This window comes from Meles meles, chromosome 20 (assembly GCF_922984935.1).
Source record: "Meles meles chromosome 20, mMelMel3.1 paternal haplotype, whole genome shotgun sequence".
Lineage (NCBI taxonomy): Eukaryota > Metazoa > Chordata > Mammalia > Carnivora > Mustelidae > Meles > Meles meles.
Window position 1 is genome coordinate 504,942 of NC_060085.1, and position 18,601 is coordinate 523,542.

An 18,601-nucleotide genomic window follows, 5' to 3' on the forward strand; every position below is an offset into this window, starting at 1 on the left:
CCACTGCAGGACCGAAGGAATATTTGGGGGATGAACAAATGATGACCAATTGAACCCCCACTTTGCAGACGGACAAATGGGAGTCCCAGGGTCACGGAGCGAGCCTGGCCAGGATCCGGGTCCCCCAGGGGAGACTGGGGAGGAAGGGACCTCCTTCCGCAGGGAGGCCCGCGTGGGGTGAGCCGGCCGCCCAGCGCCCCACGGTGACGCAGCAAGAGGCGAGCGGTGCCTTTAAGAAACCCGGCTCGGCGCGGCCTCCTCCCACGGCGCGCGTGGCTCCCGCGGGCCCGGCCTGTGAGTGACGTGGGCGGCAGCCAATAGCGGGGTCGGGGGCGGGGCCGGCGCGGCGCCGGGCCTCCCAGGTGAGGGCGGTCACTGCTGCGGGCTCAGGGCGGAGGGAAGGCGGCAAGAGGTGGGGGCTGGCAAGGTGAGAGGGTCCCGGGGAGAGAACCTCGAGGATGCCGGGAGGCGGGGGTGGCTGGGAGGGGAGCAGGTTCCCCAGGGGGCGGGAATGAGGGGCTGGGGGCGGGGTGCAGGCTGCGCGCCCCGACAGTGGAGGGCGCGGGAACGGACCGCTCATTCCCGGAGGAGACCGGGCAGGAGCCTCCCCTGACGGGGGCTTGGCGACATGCACCTGCCGCCCCTCTGCCCGTTAGAGCTCCCACTCGCCCTGCGCCCCAGCTCCCACCTGATGGACAGCAGAGCCCGCAGTGGGGGGTCGGGGGTCCTGGGGGCGAGTTCCGGCCTCGTCCGTGGCCTGGGGCGCGTCCCCGCCTCGGTTCGTCTTCGGCACAACGGTGAGGCCGGCCAGAGCTGGACAGTCGTAGCCAAGGTGGCCGTCAGGAAGTGCTAGCTCCAGGAGCCCGCACCCCTGCCTCTTCTCCTTACTCATCCTGGGGGTCCTGGGGTTCTTCTCGGCGGGGAACCGCACGTGAGGGGCGCGTAGAGGGGAGCCCCGCCTCCCGCGGGGTGACTCTGCTTGTCTCTCTGCGGGGCCCGGCAGGCCCTGCCCCCAGCCGGGCGTGTGAAAGGTTCAGCACGTGCCACCCGGGGAGAGCCGGGGGTGGAGGGGTCCTTCGCAGGGCTCGGGATGAGGCCGGGGGCCGGGAACGGGAGGTCCCCAGGGGAGCTCGGGTGGAGCCCGGCGACCGCGAGTGGAGCCGAAGCTCCGCCCCTGAAGAATTAGTTGAGCGCCTTTTGGACGCCCGCCCTGCAGGGAGCGACAGCCCAGGCACCCAATCAGGTGTGAGGACGGCTTCGGGCAGGGCTCCCATTGGCTCACTCCGCCGCCAGGGACAGAAGAGACCCTTTAAAACGTGCCTGCGGCTGGGCTCCCAGCAGAGCGTCCAGGAGCCCGCGCCGCGGAGGAGTCGGGGCTAGAAAGGGTCAGGATTTGCTCGCAGCCGCACCGCACGTCCTCAGGCGGGCGCTCCGTCGCGGGCTCCGTCCATTCCCACCATGGCCTTCTGGACGCAGCTCATGCTGCTGCTTTGGAAGAATTTCCTGTACCGCAGGAGACAGCCGGTAATGCCAGGACTGATGGGCCAGGGCGGAGTGGCCGGGGTGCCCCCCCCCGCTGCGCCCCACTCCCGCACCTCTTCCGCCCCTCCCCCAGGTCCAGCTCTTGGTGGAGTTGCTGTGGCCTCTCTTTCTCTTCTTCATCCTGGTGGCCGTCCGCCACTCCCACCCCCCCCTTGAGCACCACGAATGTAAGCCCCCCAAGAACCAGGCTCTTTTTTGAGGGGGGTGGAGGTAGGCAATGGGCCCCCCATCCACAGGGGCCCCAGTAGGGGTCAGAGAGCGCGGACTGGGCACCCAGTACCAGTCTGAGTGAGCATGCTGTTGGGGAGGCTGTGGACAGGGTGGAGACTCCGGCAAGACCCCCATGCCCGGCATCCCCACAGGCCATTTCCCCAACAAGCCGCTGCCCTCGGCCGGCACCATTCCTTGGCTCCAGGGTCTCATCTGCAACTTGAACAACACTTGCTTCCCGCAGCCCACGCCTGCCGAGCAGCCGCGCGTCCTCAGCAACTTCCAGGACTCCCTGTGAGCTGGCGGCAGTGGGTGCGGTGGTCCTGGGCATGGGGGTGTCTGCTGAGACCCCACCTCCTGCTCCCTCTGTCCCCAGGGTCTCCCGGCTCCTGGCAGATGCCCGCACTGTCCTGGGGGGCCCCAGCACCCACAGAATGCTGGCCAGCCTGGGAAAGCTGATGCCGATGCTGAGAGCTGCAGGCACAACAGGTGAGGCCAGGGCCCTCTGTCTGGCGGGGGTGCGCTCTGAGCCTCGATCTGCCCAGCTGTGTAATGGGCACAGGGCGGGGCTGCCTCAGGCCAGGCTTTGCCTGAGCTCACGCTTCTGTGTGTTCTTCCCCCAGCCCAGCGTCAGCCAAGCGACCGACGGCAGGACCTCCTGTCCCTGACCGCTGAGCTACTGGGAACACTGCTGGGAGAGGTGAGACGCGGTGGTGTGAGACCAGGCTGACTCTGGGATGCTGCCCTCAGAAAGTCCCAGGACTTCCCCATCCTGGGGCAGGGGCCTCTGATTCCAGCTTCCAGGCCAGTGCCTGGGCTGTCCCTGGCACCTGGAGGGATGTTCCTCATCCTGTTAGCGCCCAGACAGGCCGTGTCCGGCCGGCACGGGTCCGGCCAGCGAGCCCTGAAACGAGGCTGCGTGCCTTGCAGCCTCCACTTCCCCGTTTGTAAAACGGGCTCAGAGAGTACAGCCCGCACAGAGCACGGCAAAGAGCTCGACACGTCGTGAGAGCTCCGTCACGGCCCGTGTCACGGTGCTCGCTGGCTTTCTCCCCAGGGCTCCCTGGGGTCTGCTTTGGACCACGCCCCGGCGTCCGTGAGCAGCTTCGCAGAGGCAGCAGAGGACCTGGCCCAGGAGGTGAGAGGCCCCTGGTCCTGTGCCCCAGCCCGCGAACTGGAAGGGCAGGCTGCCGGGCTGGGGAGGTGACAGGGCAGCCCGGCGCTTCCCTTGGGTAGGTTGTCGGGGACCGTGGGCAGAAGGAGAGAGGGAGGTGCTCCTGGCAGGGTGCCTTGCTCTGGTTAGGCTCGTGACTGGCAGGGAGGGCTACCGGCATCGTCTGGTGACCTCTCTCTAGCTCCGGGCACTGCCCAGCCTGGTGGAGCTCCGGGCGCTGCTGCGGAGACCCCAAGGAGCAGGTGGACCCCTGGAGGCTGTGTCTGAGGCCCTCTGCAGTGCCCGGGGACCGAGCATCCCCGGGGGGCCCTCCCTCAACTGGTACGAGGCCAGCCACCTGAAGGAGTGGGCGGGGCAGGAGCCAGCCGCGGCCCAACCCGACCGCGGCCTGAGTGAGTGACCGACCTCTGCTCCCAGTCTGGGACGTGGGGCATTGGGAGTGGAGGCAGGGCCTCATGGCGTCCCCTTCTCCAGGCCCTGCTTGTGCTGAGCTGGTGGGGTCCCTGGAATCTCACCCACTGTCCCGCCTGCTCTGGAGGCGTCTGAAGCCGCTGGTCCTGGGGAAAGTGCTGTTTACACCCAACACTGCCTTCACCAGGCAGCTCATGGCCCAGGTAAGGGCAGGAGGGGTCCTGGGCCCCTCCCTCAGCCCAGGGAGCAAGCATGGGGAGGCCTGAGCGAGGGCCCTTCCCCCGAGGCTCCCTGAGCGGGGCTGTGAAAGCAGAGTTTTTTTTTTTTTTTTTTAAAGACTTTATTTATTTATTTGTCAGAGAGAGAGAGAGAGAGCACAGGCAGACAGAGAGGCAGGCAGAGGCAGAGGGAGAAGCAGGCTCCCCGCCCAGCAAGGAACCCGATGTGGGACTCGATCCCAGGACACCGGGATCATGACCTGAGCCGAAGGCAGCCGCTTAACCAACTGAGCCACCCAGGCATCCCGAAAGCAGGGTTTTGAGCAAGTTAGAGGTTGTCAGGTGGCAGGGAGAGAGAGCGACAGCGTGGGCTGCGGGTCAGAGGTGCGGCGGAGACAGAGGACGCAGCAGGGGAGGGGGTAGGTCCTCGGAGGAGGTGAGCGTCCCAGGAGGCCTGGCCTGGCGCTTCTCTTGGTGCCCCTCCCACAGGTGAACCGGACCTTCCAGGAGCTGGCCCTGCTGAAGGACGTCCAGGAGGTGTGGGGTACACTGGGACCCCGGCTCTTCGACTTCCTGAACGACAGTACGAACCTGGCGATGCTGCAGGTGTGCGGATGGAGGCTGCCACCGGCCTTCCCGGGCACATCCTCCCTGCCCCACACGTGGGCAGAGAGCAGGGTGGGGCCTCCTGGGCAGGTGTGAGGAGGCGGGGATGAGAAGAGGAGTGACCCTGTGCCGACTCCTCCTCCCTCACTGCTCCCCAGAGGCTCCTGCAAGCTGGGGACAGAGGAAGGAGGCGGCCGGGATCTGGAGGCCAGGCCCAGGCCAAGGCCCTGCTGGCCTTTCTGGACCCCCATGGGGACGGCTACACCTGGCAGGAGGCCCATGCCGACGTGGGCCACGTGGTGGGCGTGCTGGGCCGTGTGATGGAGGTGAGGGGCCGACCGCTTGGGAGCTCTGTCTGGCGGTGAGGCCGGGCCGACCTGTGGCGATCCAAGGGTGGAGGCCAGCCCAGGGAGGGGGACCAGACTGGCGCGGTGGATTCTCCTAGGAAAGTCTGAGGATGGGCCTCAGGCCTGGGCCCTGCAGAGACCTGATGGAGCTGGGCTCCGCCCGGGGCTCCGAGAGAGAAGCACTGCCCTACCCCTCCTCCCCCCCCTCCCCCCCCCTCCCCCCCTCCCCCCCCCCCCGGCCCGCAAGGGCAGACCGGGGCACCCAGGACCCATGCCCAGGCCCTCCCCCAGTGTGTGACCCTGGACAAGCTGGAGGCGGCATCCTCAGAGGCCGCCCTGGTGGCACGGGCGCTCGAGCTGCTGGCGGAGCACCGCTTCTGGGCCGGCATCGTCTTCCTGGGGCCCGAGGATGGTCTGGACGGCGCACAGCCCGGGGGCCCCGGCCACGTGCGCGTCAAGATCCGCATGGACATCGACGCCGTCACGAGAACCAATGAGATCAGGGACAGGTGTGGGCGGGGCTCGGGGCCGGCGGGGCTCGGGGAGACCCCCTTGGGCCAGCTGGGGTCTGCGGCCGGTGGGGCCAGGGCTTCTCCCTGCAGCCGGCCGCCCCGCCCCCTGCAGGTTCTGGGACCCCGGCCCGGCCGCCGACCCCTTGACCGACCTGCGCTACGTGTGGGGCGGCTTCGTGTACCTGCAGGACCTGCTGGAGCGCGCGGCGGTGCGCATGCTCAGCGGCCGCGAGCCCCGGGCCCGGCTCTTCCTGCAGCAGATGCCGCACCCCTGCTTCGTGGATGACGCGTGAGCGCCCGCCCCGCACCCCGTCCCCCAGGCGCCGCGTCCCAGGCTGCGGGCACGCCGCCACCGCGCTGCCGGCCGCCGCTGGGGCGGGACCCCTGCCTGTGCCCGGGAGCCGGCGGGGCAGGGGCGGCTGGGCGCGGGGTCTCTGGCCGCCGCCTCAGCCGCCCCCTGCCTCAGGTTCCTGCGCGTCCTGAGCCGCTCGCTGCCGCTCTTCCTGACGCTGGCTTGGATCTACTCGGTGGCGCTGACCGTGAAGGCCGTGGTGCGCGAGAAGGAAACCAGGCTGCGCGGCACCATGCAGGCCATGGGGCTGGGCCGCGCCGTGCTGTGGCTCGGCTGGTTCCTCAGCGGCCTGGCGCCCTTCCTGCTCAGCACCGCGCTGCTCGTGCTGGTGCTCAAGGTGCGCACACCCCGGCCTCGCCGGGCCGCGGGGCGGGAGCGCGCGCACCGAAGGCCGGGGGCGCCCGGCGGAGGGGCGCGCCCGCAGGCCCTCCGGCAGCCTGACCCGGGCTGTCTGTGGCCCCTGCAGCTCGGGGACATCCTCCCCTACAGCCACCCGGCCGTGGTCTTCCTGTTCCTGGCGGCTTTCGCCGTGGCCACCGTGGTCCAGAGCTTCCTTCTGAGCGCCTTCTTCTCCCGCGCCAACCTGGCGGCCGCCTGCGGAGGCCTAGCCTACTTCGTGCTCTATCTACCCTATGTGCTGTGCGTGGCCTGGCGGGACCAGCTGCCTGCGGGTGGCCTGGTGGCTGCGGTGAGACCCGGGCTGGGCCGAGGGCGGGGCGCGCCGGGCCGGGCCCCTCACTAAGGCGCCTGCCCCCTCCGCAGAGCCTTCTGTCTCCCGTGGCCTTTGGGTTCGGCTGCGAGAGCCTGGCGCTGCTGGAGGAGCAGGGCGAGGGCGCGCAGTGGCGCAACATGGGCGCTGGGCCTGCGGCCGGCGTCTTCAGCTTGGCGCAGGTTTCCGGCATTCTGCTGCTGGATGCCCTGCTCTATGGCCTGGCCACCTGCTACCTGGAGGCCTTCTGCCCAGGTGGGCCCCCGGGGCGGGCGTAGGGACTCCTCCCGCGCCGGCGACGGGGAGGCGGGGCTGAGGGGCGGGGTGGAGGCGGGGCTGAGGGGCGGGGTGGGGGCGGGGCTTCAGGGCCCTTTGGTACCCGGAGGCGAGGCAGGTGAGAGGATGGCGCTGCCGGGCGTCCAGGCACAGGAGGCTGCACGGGAGGGATGGCCTGGGGCGGGCAGATGGGGTCTCCTGCCCGGACTCCCCGGTGCCCCGCGTATGGCCAGAAGGTGGTACACTCCATGGGCTCAAGAGGTGACTGAGCACCACTCCCGTCCAGGCCAGTACGGGATCCCCAAACCGTGGAACTTTCCCTTTCGGAGGAGCTACTGGTTTGGACCTCGTTCTCTCAAGGGTTCCTCCCCACCTGCCACCCCGAAGGACCCAAATGGTGAGGCACGAAGAGAGCTAACAGCCGCTTCCCTGTGCCTGTCCCCCGAGTCCTGTGAAGACCCAGGCTCCTGCAGATCCCAGTCCTCTGGCTGTCTCCATCCACCCGGGCTCCCTGGGCTGCCCCTAGTCTCTGAAGACCGCAGCCTGATAGGTCACCGACTCTACGGGCCAGCCTCCATGGCCTCACGGGGCCACCAGACCCCCGCCCCTCCCCCAGCCTGGGGCTCCCACGGTTGAGCCTGCCGCTGTCCTTCCACAGTGCTGATCGAGGAGGTACCCCCCGGCCTGATCCCAGGGGTCTCCGTACGGGGCCTGGAGAAGCACTTTCCCGGCAACCCGCAGCCGGCCCTGCGCGGGCTCAGCCTGGACTTCTACCAGGGCCAGATCACTGCCTTGCTGGGCCACAATGGAGCCGGCAAGACGACCACACTGTGAGCAGCCTACACGCTCCTACTCACCCCCACCGAGCCTCAGTTTTCACATCTGCTCAATGGGAGAGGCGTCTGGGTCTCCAGCAGAGGGGCAGGACCCCCAGTTCTTTCTGGGTACACAGTAGGCAAGTAACCATGGGCTCTAAGCCTCAGTTTCCCTCCTCTGCAAAGTGGAGGCATAAGACACCTTTGGTCTGGGCAGATAGTAGGTGCCTTCCGAGTGCTTTGGCCCCTTCTCTGGGGGTCTCCGTTTCCTCCTCTGAGACCCCTACATCCCCAGGTCCATCCTGAGTGGCCTCTTTCCCCCAACCCGGGGCTCCGCCTGCATCCTGGGCTATGACGTCCAGTCCAGCATGGAAGCCATCCGGCCGCACCTGGGCGTCTGCCCGCAGTACAACGTGCTGTTTGACATGTGGGTCTCAGAGGGCTTGGGGTTTGGCTTGGGGGGTGCTGGGTGCTCTTGGGACTCTGCCTGCCACAGGGGCCACGGTGTTCGCTCTGGCTGCAGGCTGACCGTGGAGGAGCACATCTGGTTCTACGGGCGGCTCAAGGGTCTGAGTGCGGCTGCTGTGCGCCCCGAGCAGGCTTGTCTCTTGCAGGATGTGGGGCTCGTCCCCAAGTCGGGTGCACAGACACGCCACCTCTCTGGTGAGCCTAGCCCAGGGCGGAGCATCCGGGAGGGCAGAGATGAGGCTGGGGGAGGGGAGTGGTGTCGTTATCCCAGTGAGGCCAGAGGAGACACCCGATTTGGGGGACCCAGAGGGTGGGGAAAGAGGCCCGACGACAGCAGCCCTGCCCAAGACCGTGGGGGCGTCGCGCCGGGACACCCACCCCTGTCTCTGCTCACCCAGGTGGGATGCAGAGGAAGCTTTCAGTGGCCATCGCCTTTGTGGGTGGCTCCCGGGTCGTGATCCTAGATGAGCCCACAGCTGGTGTGGACCCTGCTTCCCGTCGCAGCATTTGGGAGCTGCTGCTCAAATACCGGGAAGGTAAGAGTCAGGGGAGGCACAAGGTTCCCCTGGATTCTGTTCCAGGGGCCAGAAAGTTTCTGATGAGAAAGTGCTTGGAATAGGGTTTTGAGGGATGGATAGGAGTTGGACGCACGGGGCAGGCAACTCCCGGCAGTGGCCACAGCTCGGGCAAAGACCTCACATCCTGGCGGTATATGTGGCTTGGGTTCCTGTTGCCCAGGTCGCACACTGATCCTTTCCACCCACCACCTGGACGAGGCAGAGCTGCTAGGAGACCGCGTGGCTGTGGTGGCCGGGGGCCACTTGTGCTGCTGCGCTTCCCCGCTCTTCCTGCGCCGGCGCCTCGGCTCGGGCTACTACCTGACCCTGGCGAAGGCTCCCGCGTCCCGGGCCGCCAGCAGCGAGGTGAGGGCTGGAGCGACCCTCTGACCCGCGACCGCCACCGCTCCAGCCCCAGCGGCCGTGGCAGCTGGTTTCCCTCTGCCCACAGGGGCAGGCTGACCTGGAGGAGAGCGTAGATGCCGGGCAGAAGAGGGAGCCGGGCGGCTGGGGCGGCGCGGCTGGTGAGACCCGGCGGGTGCGCCTCAGGGAAGGGCCAGGGCAGCGGGCTCCCTGACTGCTACCTGGACCCTTGCCCTTGGACCCTGAGTTGGACCCGAATCCCAGCCCCTGCCTTTAACCCAGCCTGGGCTACCGCTGAGCCCTGACCGCGTGTGGACTTCCGGCCCCCCCTCGGGTCCCACCTTGCCCTTGGTGGCTCACCCTAACCTCCCCCGCCTGCGGAGACGGGCCTCTCGGGGACCTTCCCCAAGGAGAGCGGCGCCGGCGCCTTGACGCGCCCCCCTGCCCACCAGGTGTGCCCAGGCTGCTGTCCCTCGTGCAGCAGCTGGTGCCCGGGGCGCGGCTGGTGAGGGAGCTGCCCCACGAGCTGGGGCTGGTGCTGCCCTACGGGGGCGCTGTGGACGGCAGCTTCTCCAGGCTTTTCTGGGAGGTGGACCAGCGGCTGGGGGAGCTGGGGCTGGCCGGCTACGGGATCTCGGACGCCAGCCTGGAAGAGGTGCGGCTGCTGGGGGAGGGCTGCCTGGAGGAGGAGGCTGCCTTGGAGGGATGAGGAGGGGCCTGCTCAGGGTCAGCAGCCCGTCCCAGGGAAGAGGAGGGGCACCTGCAGGGGACCAGAGGCTGGGGGCCTCCTGGGGCGGCCTGGGGACCCACAGTGTCTTAGGAGCGGGTGGCTCTCTGCTGTGCGGTCCCAGGCCGAGCCCCTGCTCTGTGTCCCCAGATCTTCCTGAAGGTGGTACAGGATGGTGCTGCGGCCACAGACCTGGAGGATGCGGCCACAGGTCCCTGTCCTTGACCCCTAACCCCGGTCCAGAGTTGGACTTGACTTTAGGTCAAGTCCCCATCGTTGGTGCGGTCTGACCCAAGGCAGAGCCTTGACCTCCCCCTCATTCCTGAACCCCTCTGCCTGTGACCCTTGACCTCGACTCAGAGCCTAGGCTGAACGGTAGCCCTGGAGCCTGACCCTCACCCCTGCCGGCCCCACAGGTGGTAGCCACAGGCAGCAGCCAGACCCAGGCAGCGCTCGCCCAGATGTGACCACACAGCTCAAGATCCTCCCCGAGGAGTCCCTCTTGGAAAATGGGGAGCTCGGTGAGCTACCCCGCCCTGATCCAGGGGCCCCTCCCTGGCCACCACCGCGGGAGCACTGACCCCCCCATCCCCCACAGCTCCATCTGCCCCAGAGACGCAGACCTTGCAGGCCTCTGCACAGCCCCGGGTGTGGGGCTGGGCACTGACCCGCCAACAGCTCCGGGCCCTGCTTCTCAAGCGCTTTCTGCTTGCCCGCCGCAGCCGCCGTGGCCTGTTTGCACAGGTGAGGGGGGCTGGGCCCCAGAGAGCATGCGGGGGGACCTGGGGGCCTGGTGTCTGCGGTGGTCGCCTGCTCAGGAGCCTCATTTGACTGGTTAACCCCAGAAGTCTCCCCTGACCTGAGCACCTTTACTGAGAGTAGCGGGGAGCCATGGATGGTTCTAGAGCCGGAGCAAGGAAGGACACCGGCAAGCCTGGAGGGGCGGGCAGGGAGGGCAGCTGACGGGCCTGTCCTCCAGATCGTGCTGCCTGCCCTCTTCGTGGGGCTGGCGCTGGTGTTCAGTCTCATCGTGCCTCCTTTCGGACACTACCCGGCTCTGCGGCTCAGTCCCAGCATGTACGGTGCCCAGGTGTCCTTCTTCAGGTGGGTGTAGACAGGAGGGGCTGGAGGCCGGCGGGCCGGGGGCACGGACCTGACTCTGAGCTGCACCCACAGCGACGACGCTCCCGGGAACGTGGATCGCGCCCGCCTGCTGGAGATGCTGCTGGAGGAGGCGGGACTGGAGGCCCCCCCGGGGGACAGCGCCACCAGGTGGGGCCTGTCGGCCGGACCTTGTCCCTCTGGGGCCTCAGGGTGTCTCTCCGGGCCGCGGCTGGTGGGCTTGAGGGTGTTTGGAGCATCCCGGGGCCACCTGGGAGCTGGAGCGACCGCATTCCCGAGGCTGTGGGAGGCTCCGTGCCCACAGCCCTCCGCCACCCCCCCAGGATGCCCGAGTGCCCAGCGCCCGCTGTCTGCCGGTTTTGGGTGCCTGAAGTGCCCGCGGGTGTCGCTGAGGTCCTGACCAGCGGAAACTGGACCTCGGAGTCCCCGTCCCCAGCCTGCCAGTGCAGCCAGCCCGGAGCCCGGCGCCTGCTGCCCGACTGCCCCGCTGCGGCGGGTGGTCTCCCCCCGCCCCAGGCGCTGGCCGGCTCTGGGCAGGTGGTGCAGAACCTGACAGGCCGGAACCTGTCCGACTTCCTGGTGAAGACCTACCCGCGCCTGGTCCGGCAGGGGTGAGTGCTCGGACCCCGAGCGAGGAGGTCAGGGCGGGGGGCCTCCCCTCACTTCCGCTGCGTCTGCGGCCGCAGCATCGCGCGGTGCCTGCCCCACTCCCATGCCCCCACCCGTCTCTGCCTCTCTGCCTCTCCTGCAGCCTGAAGACCAAGAAGTGGGTGAACGAGGTCAGGTGAGGAGGCTCCCGTCCCTGCGCCCTCCGCTCGCCCCACCCCCCCAGGCCTTCACCTGCTACCCCCTGCCCCACCGCCCCACAGGTACGGGGGCTTCTCCTTGGGGGGCCGAGACCCAGGCCTGCCCTCGGGCCAGGAGGTGAGTCGCTCCGTGGAGCAGCTGCGGGTGCTGCTGGCCCCCCCGCCTGGCGGGGCCCTCGACCGCATCCTGAGCAGCCTCGCGGTGTGGGCTCCCAGCCTCGACGCGGACGACAGTCTCAAGGTGGGCCGTGGGCGCCGTGGGCCGCTGGCTGGGGGGCCCAGGCACATCGCCTGCGCCCTGACCGCTGGGCCCTGCCCGCCCCTAGATCTGGTTCAACAACAAGGGCTGGCACGCCATGGTGGCCTTTGTCAACAGAGCCAACAATGCCATCCTCCGCGCCCAGCTGCCCCCGGGCACTGCCCGCCATGCCCACAGCATCACCACGCTCAACCACCCCCTGAACCTCACCAAGGAGCAGCTGTCGGAGGCTGCGCTGTGCGTGCCCCCTTCCTCCCGTGCGCGCGCCCCCTTCCTCCCGTGCGCGCGCCCCCTTCCTCCCGTGCGTGCGCCCCCTTCCTCCCGTGCGTGCACCCCTTCCTCCCGTGCACTCTCCCCTACTCAGCTGCCCGGTTATCCTGAGCGGAGGGAGCTAGAATGGGACCCTGCCCCACTCTTGCTGTGCGTATAGGCCTGGGGAATGGGACCCCATCAGGCTCAGTGGGCTCCAGGCTCCCCCAACAGCCCACGTACCTCTGCCCTAAATGGTTCCGCACATCTCCCTGGCCAGGCCGTGGACATTTGTCCCCTCAGGGTTGGGCAGAGCTCTCTGAACAGCCCCTGCATCCTTGCCCACAGGATGGCCTCCTCGGTGGACGTGCTTGTCTCCATCTGCGTGGTCTTTGCCTTGTCTTTCGTCCCGGCCAGCTTCACCCTCGTTCTCATCGAGGAGCGCATCACCCGGGCCAAACACCTGCAGTGTATGGGGGGCCTGCCTCCCACTCTTTACTGGCTCGGCAACTTCCTCTGGGACATGGTGCGGAGAGTGCTTGGAGGGGTGGGGATCTGGCTGCCTCTCACCACTGCCCCTTCTGGCCCCTTCTGGTCAGGCCCTTGTCCAGGACGGCCTGGGTGCGGTCTGGGGGAAGGTGGAGACTTCGTCCTGTCCCCAGAAACACAGGGAGGTTGGGACGGGCCACAGGGAGGAGGGAGGCAGTTCCTGCCCTTGCAGACTGAGGGCAGTGATTACCATCTCCAACGCAGTGTAACTACTTGGTGTCAGCATGCGTCGTGGTGCTCATCTTTCTGGCCTTCCAGCAGAGGGCGTACGTGGCCCCTGCCAACTTGCCCGCCCTCCTGCTGCTGTTACTACTCTATGGGTGAGGCCTCCCCAGGGCCCCATGGCCTATTCTTAGTGACCGCCCTCCCCTAGCACCTAATACTGTCAAGGGGCACTGGTCTCCATACCGCTCCCAGGGAGACAACGTGCTGGTCTGAGCTGAGCCCAAGCCTAATCCGATGATGCGCCGAGGTGGCCTTAAAAGCTCCTCCTGAGCATTGCCTGCACAACTCCCATCCCAGCAGGGACGATGGGAGGGAAGCTCCCTACTCATCGTAGAGCAGCATAGCCTACTAACTCCTGTTCCCCCGCAGCTGGTCGATCACGCCACTCATGTACCCTGCCTCCTTCTTCTTCTCCGTGCCCAGCACGGCCTACGTGGTGCTCACCTGTGTCAACCTCTTTATTGGCATCAACGGCAGCATGGCCACCTTTGTGCTGGAGCTCTTCTCTGATCAGGTGTGGCCCTGCCTCAGGCTGGGACTGGGTTGGGGCGTTGGCCTCAGCCCCTGAGCCACCTCCCTCTTCCTGTCCCCGAGCAGAAGCTGCAGGATGTCAGCCGGATCCTGAAACATGTCTTCCTAATCTTCCCCCACTTCTGCCTGGGCCGGGGGCTCATTGACATGGTGCGGAACCAGGCCTTGGCTGATGCCTTTGAGCGCTTGGGTGAGAATATCCCTCTAGGTGGGGAAGTGCCAGCCAAGTCAGTTACACAGGGGAGGGACAAACAGCAGCCCCCAGGAAGAGAACTAGAGGTCTTAGGCGGCTCCAAGTTTGAGTCAAGTTAGAAGTACGGCAAAGCAACCATAAAAACTAATTCTGTCTTGGGTCATATCACAAGAGGTCCAAGGCACTAAGTAAAGGAGATGAAGATATGACTGTTTTCTAGGCCAGCTGGAACACAGTTGAGGGAACCATCCCATTCTTGGTCCTTTTCCTAAAGAACTCAAGGTGACTGGGATGGGGAGGAGCTCAGAAACCAAGCCCACCCCCTCATGACCTAATTCCTCCTCCTCCTTTTTTTTTTTTTTTTAAGATTTTATTTATTTATTTGACAGATCACAAGTAGGCAGAGAGGCAGGCAGAGAGAAACAGGAAGGAGGCTCCCTGCTGAGCAGAGAGCCTGACACGGGGCTCAATCCCAGTACCCTGAGATCATGACCCAAGCCGAAGGCAGAGGCTTTAACCCACTGAGCCACCCAGGCGCCCCCTAATTAATTCCTCCTTCTTATCCCCACAGGGGATGGGCAGTTCCAGTCACCCTTGCGCTGGGAGGTGGTCGGCAAGAACCTCTTGGCCATGGCGGTACAGGGGCCACTCTTCCTCCTGTCCACGCTCCTGCTGCAACACGGCGGACGCCTCGTGCCGCAGTCAGTGGGGACCAGGTGAGGGTGGCGGGGGCCGGGGCCGGCTCTGGGCTCACAGACGTCTCTGTCCTCAGACCCCAGCCAAGGTTGCTGCACCCCTTGGGGGACGAGGATGAGGACGTGGCCCGAGAGCGGGAACGGGTGGTCCAAGGGGACACCCAGGGGGACGTGTTGGTGCTGAGAGACCTGACCAAGGTGGGTGCAGAGTGCTGGGTTTGGGGGCTCCCCCTGGCCCACCCACCTTTCTCAGGGCCCTGAATTCCCCCCAGGTGTACCATGGGCAGAAGACACCAGCTGTCGACCACCTGTGCCTGGGGATCCCCCCTGGTGAGGTGAGAGCCCAGGGCGGAGGCCCCAGGGCAGGGGCAGTGAGCGGCTGCCCCACTGTGTGCCTGCCCCCCTTTACGAACACCCGGTCTAAGGCCTGCTGCCCTTTGCTGAGCGACGGCTGACTGCCGACATTTGAGTTCCTATTTTGGGCCAGTGCACTCTCAGGAAGCACCCCACTGCACGCTTCCCTTCCTTGAGACCTACTGTGTGCAGGAAGGGTTAGAAAGCCTCTCCTGAGATGCAGCAAATTATTATCGCGCACCAGGGGTGCCCACGCATGCGCCACTAACCTTAGTCAAGCCCCTACCATGGGTCAGCGGTGGAGGACCAACTCTCGCGCTGAGCCCGTGCCTATACGTGTATAACAGGGGAGCGCCGAATGCCCCCTCAGTGAGGGTCGACTTCCAGCAAGCGTAACAGTGCTTAGGGAGCCCCTGTTGTCTACGGACCCGTAGCGAGCGCCTGCTCACAGCCAGCACTTACCAGGCCTGCGCCCTGACCATTCACCAGCACCTACGATGGGCAGCCGGGTGTGCTGAGAGCCGGGTCTCGGCCACCTGCCCGGGGCTAGCACAGCCCTGCAAACGCGCGGGGGGCCTGGTGCCGGTAGCAGCCGCTGCGCTTTCTCCAGCGCCTGGTGCGTGCCCGCCAACCGCTGCACCCCGAGCGCTGTGCCCGCCCTGGCCGGAGGCACTCGGAAGTCTCCGGCCCCGCTGCTAACGGAGCGCTGGCCGTGTCGTCCTTACGGGACACCTGCCAGTGCCGGCGATGGTGAACTCCAGACACCCTTCCCCGCCGCACGACAGCTTCACGGCTACCTGCACACCCCGTACTGCTCCCGGGGTCCCCTTGCTCACAGCCCTCCTGCAGACACCGCCACCCCCCCCCGGGAATTAGCAGCACCGGCCCAGGGCTGGGGCCGTGCTGAGTGCTGGCTGCGGGCACCCGCAGTGTTTCGGTCTGCTGGGAGTGAACGGAGCAGGGAAAACCTCCACGTTTCGCATGGTGACCGGGGACACGCTGCCCAGCGGTGGCGAGGCCATGCTGGCAGGCCACAGGTGAGGGGGCTTGGGTGCGGGTGGGGGTGGCCCCCAGCCTTGTTGGCCCCCACCCTGTCCTCTCCCGTGCAGGGACTGTGCTTCAGCAGCGCAGGCGCTCCCGCTGGCCCTGAGCCCTGTGTCCCCACAACACAGCATGTGGACCCGACTCTGCCTCTTACCCCCTGCCTCTTAGCGTAGCGGCTCAGGGTGCGTCGCCCTGAAGCCCCCCGCCCCCGCCCCCAGCGTGGCCCGGGCCACGCCCATTCCCTGAGCCCCTCGTCCCCTCCCCAGCATGGCCCGGGAGCCACCGGCTGTTCCCTGAGCCCCTCGTCCCCTCCCCAGCATGACCCGGGAGCCGGCGGCCGCACACCGCTGCATGGGCTACTGCCCTCAGGCCGACGCCGTCTTGGAGCTGCTGACAGGCCGTGAGCACCTGGAGCTGTTCGCGCGCCTGCGCGGTGTTCCCGAGGCTCAGGTCGCCCAGGTGACCCCCCACCCCGGGATGCAGCCCCACCCTGGCCCTCCGTGGCCAGGCCCAGAGTCCAGGTCCCCCCAGCCCACGCCACCCGTAAGGCACCTGCCGTCCCGCAGCTGCTGTGCTCTGTGGAGGGGCACACCGCGGGCTGCCCTGCTGCTTCCCATCCCACCTGCGACCCCGCCCACTCTGGCCCTGACCCCACCTCCCGCTGAGGGCGTCCGGAGTCTCTGCCTCTGGGTCAGGTCGGGTCCCTTAGTCATCCTGGCTCCTCCCCTCTAATTTACCTTCCCCCCAGTTCACTGGCCCCCACGCTCACTGCCCGCCCCCATCTGCTCCCCCCCCCCCCGCGCCCACTGCCCGTGTCCCGAGACCCTTTCTCACTGCGTCCGCCCCACAGACAGCGAGCTTGGGCCTGGAGCGCCTGGGGCTCCTGCAGGACGCGGACCAACCTGCCGGCACCTACAGTGGGGGCAACAAGAGGAAGCTGGCCACAGCGGCGGCTCTGGTGGGGGACCCGGCCGTGGTCTTTTTGGTGCGTAGGGGCCGGACTGGCGCGGGGCCTGGGGGGGAGGACTGGGGCTTGGCTTATGGCATCTCCCCCCGCGCCCCCCAAGGACGAGCCGACCACCGGCATGGACCCCAGCTCTCGGCGCTTTCTCTGGAGCAGCCTCCTGGCCGCCGTGCGGGAGGGCCGCTCCGTGGTGCTTACGTCACACAGGTGGGTCCCCTCGGGACGCTCCAGGCTGAGGGTCAAGGTGGTGCAGGCCCAGGGGAGGGAGGTGGACCCGGCCGCAGCAGAGGCGGTGAGAGCGCAGGGGCCGGGGAGATGGAGCGGCCTTGACCTTTGCGGGGAGGACGCGCCGACCGCGGTGACAGCCGACCCCCGGGACGGGAGTGTCTGGGGCTGGAGGTGAGGGGCGCCGCGGGGCGCAGGAGCTGACGCGCCGGGCTCCTGGCAGCATGGAGGAGTGCGAGGCCCTGTGCTCGCGCCTGGCCGTCATGGTGAGCGGGCGGTTCCGCTGTCTGGGCAGCGCGCAGCACCTCAAGACCAGGTGCGTGGGCCCGAGGGGTGGGGTGCGGGCGGGGCCCGAGGAGCCCCCGGCACGGGGCCGCGCGAAGCCCACTCGGCCCGCACGGACTGCGGGGGAGACGCGAACCCGCAGGCCGGCAGGGCCAGCGCGGGGGGCGCGGGGGCGGGGGCGGGGCGGCTCCAGGGGGCGGGGCCCGGTGGGGGCGGGGCCATGGGAGGAGCCTTGCGCGGGCGCGGCCCTGGCGGGGAAGCGGGGGGGGGGGCCGGCCGGGGGTCGGAGGCGGGGACGGGCGGGTGGGGAGTCCGGCGGGCCCTGAGCGCGCAGCAGCCGCGGACCCGCCCGCCCCAGGTTCGGAGCCGGCCACACGCTGACCCTGCGGGTGCCCGCCGGCCGGCGCGAGTCGGCGCTGGCCCTCGTGGAGTCCGCGTTCCCGGGGGCCGAGCTGCGGGAGGCGCACGGCGGCCGCCTGCGCTTCCACCTGCCGCCGGGAGGGCGCTGCGCCCTGTCCCGCGTCTTCGGGGAGCTGGCGGCGCGCGGGGCGGAGCACGGCGTGGAGGACTTCTCCGTGAGCCAGACCACCTGAGAGGAGGTGACCGCGGCCCGGATGGAGCTGGGGCGGGGCCCGAGGGCCGGGCGCAGGGGCTGACCTCCCCTCGGCCGCCCGCCCCTAGGTTTTTTTGAACTTCTGCAAGGATCAGGGGAGCGAGGAGGACCACAGGCCGGAGGCCGGAGGCCGGGAAGGCCCTGCGCCACGTCCACAGCACCCCGGACTCATCGCTGGGTTCCCGGAGGACCCCAGCATGGCCGAGTCGGTCCTCTGAGCCCCCCTCATCGGAGGGCTCTGCGGGAGATGCTGGGAGGGCCGGGGTTTGGGGCGGGGACCCCGGCCCTCAGAGGGCCCACTGCCCGGGAGGAAATAAAGAGAACTTATGGCGTGAAACTGTGTCTGGGTGTCAGGCTGCGTGTGTCCCCAGCCGCCGCCCTCCTCCCGCATCTGGACACCGGCCAGCCCCCCTGAGTGTGTGCCCTCGAATCTGGCCAGACCCCCAGCTCAGGTGAGGGCCTCTGTCTCAGGCTGGGCACCGGGGGGTCTCGCATGTGGGGACTTCCTAAGAGCCTGGACACCCACGTGGGTCTGGTGGCTCAGGGCGGTACCTAGGAGTGCCCGGTCATGAAGTGGGCATGAGGTCAAGGCTTGGGAATGTTCTGGGCAGCTTGGAGGGGCCCAGCGCGGGTGGCCCAGCCTCCAGGCCTCCCGACCCGGCCAGAAGACCACCTGCCAGCCCTCAGCCCCAAAGCCAGCCCCAGAGCAATGAGTGGTGGGCAGAGGGCCCTCAAGGGACTTCTCGGCAGCCTCTGTGGGTGGCCCCGGGCCTGGAGAGCTGCGGCCCCCGGGGCTGTGGTCTGCGGACCCTGTGCCCTGTAGAGCTGCCCCTCCCAGCAGAAGTCAGTGGGGGCTGTGTTAGGGAGGGTAGAGGGTTGGGGTTTGGGGACGGGGGTGGGACTCCAGTGGTGGGGAGAAGAATGGGGGAGAGGAGGCTCTGACAGAGAGAGGAGGAGATTGTGGGGGGAGGGGAGCAGGACGTGGGGGGCCCTGAGCCCCCCGGGGCTAGCTCCTGCTGCTGAGTGGTGGACTCCCACCGCGCCTTCTCAGTGCTGCTGCCTGGGGTCCGGCCCCTGGACTGGGCTGGGGGGCGGTGGCCTGCTGTCCCCTGTGCCCCCAGCTTGCCAGAGGTGGGGGATGGAGGAGCCTAGATAGCAGGTGTCCATGCCATGCCTGAGGGCTGAGAGAGCAGCTCTGGC

General features: G+C 68.1%; 1 protein-coding gene across 6 annotated transcripts; it reads left to right on the forward strand.

The window, feature by feature from the left end:
• Positions 1-840: 840 nt before the first annotated feature.
• ABCA7 (ATP binding cassette subfamily A member 7) lies at positions 841-18,290 on the forward strand. 6 transcript variants are annotated; one of them, XM_045990151.1, is made up of 46 exons: positions 842-1,524; positions 1,616-1,709; positions 1,905-2,046; positions 2,129-2,241; positions 2,376-2,452; positions 2,810-2,890; positions 3,108-3,318; positions 3,401-3,540; positions 4,045-4,161; positions 4,320-4,487; positions 4,800-5,017; positions 5,133-5,309; positions 5,487-5,709; positions 5,839-6,060; positions 6,135-6,336; positions 6,644-6,754; positions 7,016-7,187; positions 7,468-7,599; positions 7,696-7,835; positions 8,039-8,176; positions 8,379-8,563; positions 8,649-8,721; positions 9,013-9,215; positions 9,438-9,498; positions 9,704-9,808; positions 9,886-10,031; positions 10,267-10,391; positions 10,464-10,559; positions 10,733-11,020; positions 11,161-11,193; positions 11,279-11,456; positions 11,542-11,711; positions 12,072-12,249; positions 12,477-12,592; positions 12,867-13,011; positions 13,095-13,218; positions 13,793-13,922; positions 13,994-14,114; positions 14,189-14,251; positions 15,201-15,307; positions 15,632-15,773; positions 16,165-16,299; positions 16,382-16,485; positions 16,727-16,819; positions 17,147-17,387; positions 17,470-18,290. In XM_045990151.1, the coding sequence occupies exons 1-45, from the start codon at positions 1,459-1,461 to the stop codon at positions 17,379-17,381; spliced, it is 6,300 nt and encodes a 2,099-aa protein (XP_045846107.1). In that variant the 5' UTR covers positions 842-1,458; the 3' UTR covers positions 17,382-17,387; positions 17,470-18,290. The 6 variants fall into 6 exon arrangements, 3 of the variants coding, with proteins under 3 accessions (XP_045846107.1, XP_045846108.1, XP_045846109.1); XM_045990152.1 differs by lacking the exons at positions 17,147-17,387; positions 17,470-18,290 and having other exon boundaries at positions 16,382-16,546; positions 16,678-16,818; XR_006816414.1 differs by lacking the exons at positions 16,165-16,299; positions 16,382-16,485; positions 16,727-16,819; positions 17,147-17,387; positions 17,470-18,290 and having other exon boundaries at positions 841-1,524; positions 14,170-14,251; positions 15,632-15,665.
• Positions 18,291-18,601: the final 311 nt, after the last annotated feature.